We start from the raw sequence: 6,842 nt of genomic DNA, 5'->3' as shown, positions 1-6,842 counted from the left end.
CTTTAGATCCTTCCTGGCTAGCTTGTAACTCTCAAGCGCCCTAACTGAGCCTTCACGTCTCATCCTAACATAAGCTTTCTTCTTCCTCTTGACAAGCTCTTCAACTTCTTTAGTAAACCACGGCTCCCTCGCTCGACAACTTCCTCCCTGCCTGACAGGTACATACTTATCAAGGACACGCAGTAGCTGCTCCTTGAATAAGCTCCACATTTCGATTGTGCCCATCCCCTGCAGTTTCCTTCCCCATCCTACGCATCCTAAATCTTGCCTAATCGCATCATAATTTCCTTTCCCCCAGCTATAATTCTTGCCCTGCTGTATATGCCTGTCCCTGCCCATCGCTAAGGTAAACCTAACCGAATTGTGATCACTATCACCAAAGTGCTCACCAACTTCTAAATCTAACACCTGGCCGGGTTCATTACCCAGTACCAAATCCAATGTGGCATCGCCCCTGGTTGGCCTGTCTACATACTGTGTCAGAAAACCCTCCTGCACACACTGGACAAAAACAGACCCATCTAAAGTACTCGAACTATAGTATTTCCAGTCAATATTTGGAAAGTTAAAGTCCCCCATAACCACTACCCTGTTACTCTCGCTCCTGTCAAGAATCATCTTTGCTATCCTTTCCTCTACATCTCTGGAACTATTTGGAGGTCTATAGAAAACTCCCAACAGGGTGACCTCTCCTCCCCTGTTTCTAGCCTCGGCCCAGACTACCTCAGTAGACGAGTCCTCAAACGTCCTTTCTGCCGCTGTAATACTTTCCTTGATTAACAATGCCACACCGCCCCCCCCCCCCCCTCTTTTACCCTCTTCTCTGTTCTTAGTGAAACATCTAAATCCTGGAATCCGCAACATCCATTCCTGTCCCTGCTCTACCCATGTCTCTGAAATGGCCACAACATCGAGATCCCAGGTACCAACCCATGCTGCAAGCTCACCCACCTTATTCCGGATGCTCCTGGCGTTGAAGTAGACACATTTTAAACCAAGCTCTTGCTTGCCAGTGCCCTCTTGTGTCCTTATAACCTTATCCCTGACCTCACTACTCTCAACATCCTGCACACTGGAACTACAATTTAGGTTCCCATCCCCCTGCTGAATTAGTTTAAACCCCCCCGAAGAGCACTAGCAAATCTCCCCCCCAGGATATTGGTACCCCTCTGGTTCAGGTGAAGACCATCCTGTTTGTAGAGGTCCCACCTACCCCAGAAAGAGCCCCAATTATCCAGGAAACCAAAACCCTCCCTCCTACACCATCCCTGCAGCCACGTGTTCAACTCCTCTCTCTCCCTATTCCTCACTTCGCTAGCACGTGGCACGGGCAACAACCCAGAGATAACAACTCTGTTTGTTCTCGCTCTAAGCTTCCACCCTAGCTCCCTGAATTTCTGCCTTAAATCCCCATCTGTCTTCCTACCTATGTCGTTGGTGCCTATGTGGACCACGACTTGGGGCTGCTCCCCCTCCCCCTTGAGGATCCCAAAAACACGATCTGAGACATCACGTACCCTGGCACCTGGGAGGCAACATACCAACCGTGAGTCTCTCTCGTTCCCACAAAACCTCCTATCTGTTCGCCTAACTATGGAGTCCCCAGTGACTAATGCTCTGCTCGTCTTACCCCTTCCCTTCTGAGCAACAGGGACAGACTCTGCGCCAGAGACCTGTATCCCATTGCCTACCCCTGGTAAATCGTCTCCCCCAACAGTATCCAAAACGGTATACCTGTTGTTGAGGGAAACGGCCACAGGGGATCCCTGCACTGCCTGCTGGTTCCCTCTCCTTCCCCTGACGGTAACCCATCTAACTTCTTCTTTTACCTGAGGTGTGACTGCCTCCCGATAACTCCTCTCAATAATCCCCTCCGCCTCCCGAATGATCCGAAGTTCCTCCAGCTCCAGTTCCCTAACGCGGTCCTCGAGGAGCTGGAGCTGGGTGCACTTCCCGCAGATGCAGTCAGCAGGGACACCCTTGGCGACCCTTACCTCCCACATTCTGCAGGAGGAACATTCAACTGCCTTAACCTCCATTCCCACTATTCTAAATTCCCAAGTTTTTAACCAATCACACGATAAAACAAGAAGAGAAATAGAAAAAGCCTTACCTTACCTACACACAACCGAGTCCTTTTTTTTGGTAAGGGGAGGAGGGCGGGTGGGAGACACTACAAGAGTAGTGTCTCGGGTTCAGAAACAGCCCAAATATATAGGTTTCTACTTACCCAGCAGTCCCTGCTCCACCGAAACTCCCGATGAAATTGACTTCCCAGCTGTTCACTCCTCGCTCGCAATGCCTGTGCTCCTGGAAAAGCTGCACAACGAAAAGGTAAGAGAATTTACACAGCCCAAATATATAGGTTTCTACTTACCCAGCAGTTCCTGCTCCACCGAAACTCCCGATGAAATTGACTTCCCAGCTGTTCACTCCTCGCTCGCAATGCCTGTGCTCCTGGAAAAGCTGCACAACGAAAAGGGCAAGAAAGACATTCACAGCAGTACTTTAAGAGAAAGTACATCTTCAAGTACGAAAGACACTTGAAATAAAAACAGAAAATGTTGGAAATACTCAGCGGGTCTGGCAGCATCTGTGGAGAGAGAAACAGAGTTAATGGGCTGGATTTAATTCTGGTGGCAGGGGTCCAGACAATGGGCCGGAAAGTTGCAGGGTGTGGGAGGGGGGGCCGCCTCAGCCCTTTGTCAGACCCCCAGCTGCATTCAATGACAGGCAGGCAATTAACTGGCCACTGGCGGGGCTGTCATCCCCTTTAAAGAAGGCTGCCCACCTCGAAGAGCTGCCAACCAATCAGAGGGCCAGCAGCTCTTCAGTCCCAGCAGCTCAACAGGAGCATGAGCTGCTGCTGGGACTGCAGAAGGTGATGGTGGACGCTGGCCACCAAACAAGGTAAGTGGGGTCAGGGCTCGCTGGGGCTAATCGGGCAGGCCCCAGCGATCGGAGAGGGGGGGGGGGTGTTGGGGAGGGGTGTGGGTTGCACTGCGGGGGCAGCTATTGCAACCGGAGACCACTCCTTTTGCCACAAGTGGCCCCTTAAAATTCCACCTGATGTTTCAAGTCTGTGACCTTATATCAGAACTGGGGAAAGTTAGAAATGTAATAGGTTTTGAGCAAGTGAAAGGGGGGAAGGAGGGAAGAAGAACAAAAGGGAAGGTCTGTGATAGGGTGGAGGGTAGGAGAGATCAAATAATAAAATGTTTCATGATGCAAAGCCAAAGGAAATGGTAATGGGACAAGATTTCTTTTATTCATTTGTGGGATGTGGGCATCGTTGGCTAAGCCAGCATTTATTGTCCATCCCTAATTGCACTTGAGAAGATGGTGGTGAGCTGCCTTCTTGAACTGCTGCAGTTCTTGGGATGTAGGTACACCAACAGTGCTGTTAGCCAGTAAGTTCCAGGATTTTGACCTAGTGACCGTGAAGGAACGACAATATAGTTTCAAGACAGGATGGTGTGTGGCTTGGAGGGGAACTTGCAGGTGGTGGTGTTCCTATACATCTGCTGCCCTAGTCCTTCTCGATGGTAGAGGTTGCCAGTTTGGAAGGTGCCTTGGTGAGTTGCTGCAGTACATCTTGTAGATGGTACACACTGCTGCCACTGAGAGTCAGTGGTGGAGGGAATGAATGTTGAGGGTGGCAAATGGGGTGTCAATCAAGCTGCTTTGTCCTGGATGGTGTCGAGTTTCTTAAGTGTTGTTGGAGCTGCACCCATCCAGGCAAGTGGAGAGTATTCCATCACACTCCTGACTTGTGCCTTGCAGATGGTGGATAGGCATTGGGGAGACAGGAGGAGAGTTACTTGCTGCAGTATTCCCAGCCTTTGACCTGCTCTTGTAGCCACATCATTTATGTGGCTGGCCCAGTTTAGTTTCTGGTCAATGGTAACCCCCAAGATGTTAATAGTGAGGGATTCAGTGATGGTAATGCCATTGAATGTCAAGGGGAGATGGTTAGATTCTCTCTTTTAATTTAATTTAGAGATACAGCACTGAAACAGGCCCCTCGAGTCTGTGCTGACCAACAACCACCCATTTATACTAATCCTACATTAATCCCATATTCCTTACCACATCCCCACCATTCTCCTACCACCTACCTACACTAGGGGCAATTTACAATGGCCAATTTACCTATCAACCTGCAAGTCTTTGGCTGTGGGGGGAAACCGGAGTACCCGGTGGAAACCCACATGGTCACAGGGAGAACTTGCAAACTCTGCACAGGCAGTACCCAGAACTGAACCCGGGTCACTGTAGCTGTGAGGCTGCAGTGCTAACCATTGTGCCACCCTTGTTTGAGATGGTCATTGCCTGGCTCTTGAGTGGCGCGAATATTACTTGCCACTTATCAGCCCAAGCCTGGATGTTGTCCAGGTCTTGCTGCATATGGACATGGGCTGCTTCAGTATTTGAGGAGTTGCGAATGGTGCTGAACATTGTGCAATCATCAGCGAACATCCCCACTTCTGACCTTATGATTGAAGGAAGGTCATTGATGAGGCAGCTGAAGATGGTTGGGCCGAGGATACTACCCTGAGGAAGTCCTGCAGTGATGTCTTAGAGTTCAGATGATTGACCTCCAACAACCACAACCAGAACCATCTTCCTTTGCGCTAGGTACGACTCCATCCAGTGGAGAGTTTTCCCCCTGATTCCCATTGATTCCAGTTTTGCTAGGGCTCCTTGATGCCATACTCGGAAAGTAAAGAAACAATAGCCATGTCTACATGAGGTGCGAATAGCAAGAGCACAAATGTAGCTGAATGCAATAGTGCTTGAATTCTTTATAAAAATGCATTCAAATAAAATCTATGAACCGCAGTCAGCCATTTAGCCACTTGAGCCTGTTCAGCCATTCAATGAGATAAAAACTTACCTGAGACCTAACTCTATATACTCGCCTTTGCCCCATATCCCTTCATACCTTTGGTGACCAAAAAACTATCAATCTCAGAGTTAAAATTAACGGTTGAATTAGTATCAATTTGCAGATGAGTTCCAAACTTCAACCACCTTTTGCTTGTAGACAGTGTTTCCTAATTTCCCAACAATTCAGCCGTAAATAATTTTACGTCATAATTACATTCGCTAATTTGCCTCTATTGATTATTATGAGCACACTTAAAGGGATTTTTTGTTTGATCAAATTGTAAAGCAGTTGATTTTGCCTGCCTGTTGAGTGTGGGGCTTTGTTGCAGTTTTAGTTGTAGTAGCGAGGCGGCGCCGGCAGGAGGTGCTGCTGGTGGAGGGCGGGGTTCTCGCCGCTTGCGGAGCGGGAGCGAGAGCGAGAGCGATCCCAGGCTGCAGCGGCCAGGCTCTTGGCTCCCGGAGCGGCGATGGTCCGGCTGGTGGCACCGGCACCATGAGGTTTTTGTGGAGGCGGGCGGCGGGCACCCTGGTTTTAATTTACTGCTTGTTTTCCATTTACGCGGCTTATGTCGTCTTTTTTAAAGGACAGCAGGGACCCAGACCCCGCAGGACCGCCGCTCCCAGAGAGCGGAGCAAAGGTAGGGAGCAGCGGCCTGTACCTCACTACCTTCCCTCGTCCCGTTTCCCCAGCACCCCGATCCCCCATCCCCCCCCCCCTCCAGCACCCCGATCCCCCATCCCCCCCCCAGCACCCCGATCCCCCCCCCCAGCACTCCGATCCCCATCCCCCCCCAGCACCCCCATCCCCCCCCCCAGCACTCCGATCCCCCATCCCCCCTCCCCAGCACCCCGATCCCCCATCCCCCCTCCCCAGCACCCCGATCCCCCATCCCCCCCCAGCACCCCGATCCCCCATTCCCCCCCCCAGCACCCCTATCTCCCCCATTCCCCCCCCCCCGGCACCCCGATCCCCCATTCCCCCCCCCAGCACCCCGATCCCCCGGCACCCCGATCCCCCATCCCCCCCCCCCAGCACCCCGATCCCCCATCCCCCCCCCAGCACCCCGATCCCCCGGCACCCCGATCCCCCATCCCCCCCCCCAGCACCCCGATCCCCCATCCCCCCCCCCCAGCACCCCGATCCCCCGGCACCCCGATCCCCCATTCCCCCCCCCAGCACCCCGATCCCCCAGCACCCCGATCCCCCATCCCCCCCCCCCAGCACCCCGATCCCCCATCCCCCCCCAGCACCCCGATCCCCCATCCCCCCCCCAGCACCCCGATCCCCCATCCCCCCCCCCCCAGCACCCCGATCCCCCATCCCCCCCCCCCAGCACCCCGATCCCCCATCCCCCCCCCCAGCACCCCGATCCCCCATCCCCCCCCCCAGCACCCCGATCCCCCATCCCCCCCCCCAGCACCCCGATCCCCCATCCCCCCCCCCCAGCACCCCGATCCCCCATCCCCCCCCCAGCACCCCGATCCCCCATCCCCCCCCCCAGCACCCCGATCCCCCATCCCCCCCCCCAGCACCCCGATCCCCCATCCCCCCCCCCAGCACCCCGATCCCCCATCCCCCCCCCAGCACCCGGATCCCCCATCCCCCCCCCAGCACCCGGATCCCCCATCCCCCCCCCAGCACCCGGATCCCCCATCCCCCCCCCAGCACCCCCATCCCCCAGCACCCCCATCCCCCAGCACCCCCATCCCCCCCCCAGCACCCCCATCCCCCCCCAGCACCCCCATCCCCCCCCAGCACCCCCAGCACCCCCATCCCCCCCCCAGCACCCCCATCCCCCCCAGCACCCCCATCCCCCCCCAGCACCCCCATCCCCCCCCCAGCACCCCTATCTCCCCCTCCCCCCACCCCCATCTCCCCCCAGCACCCCCATCTCCCATCTCCCCCCAGCACCCCCATCTCCCCCCAGCACCCCCATCTCCCCCCTCCCCCC

At 54.8% G+C, this 6,842-nt stretch overlaps 1 protein-coding gene across 4 annotated transcripts in view; it reads left to right on the top strand.

Annotated features, from left to right (window-relative positions):
* The first annotated feature begins 5,275 nt into the window (after nt 1-5,275).
* Nucleotides 5,276-6,842, top strand: part of rxylt1 (ribitol xylosyltransferase 1) — a 41,591-nt gene continuing 40,024 nt past the window's right edge. For 2 of the 4 annotated variants that reach the window (XM_068050347.1, XM_068050348.1), the window contains exon 1: nt 5,276-5,528. In XM_068050347.1, the coding sequence (XP_067906448.1) occupies nt 5,384-5,528 (145 nt within the window). In that variant the 5' untranslated portion in view covers nt 5,276-5,383. The remainder of the gene's footprint in view (nt 5,529-6,842) is intronic. The other 2 variants (XM_068050350.1, XM_068050346.1) reach the window with 2 other exon arrangements.

The sequence above is a fragment of the Heterodontus francisci genome, chromosome 18 (assembly GCF_036365525.1).
Source record: "Heterodontus francisci isolate sHetFra1 chromosome 18, sHetFra1.hap1, whole genome shotgun sequence".
NCBI lineage: Eukaryota > Metazoa > Chordata > Chondrichthyes > Heterodontiformes > Heterodontidae > Heterodontus > Heterodontus francisci.
Note: the sequence above shows the minus strand (reverse complement) of the source record. Positions and strands in the feature narration are given on the sequence as shown.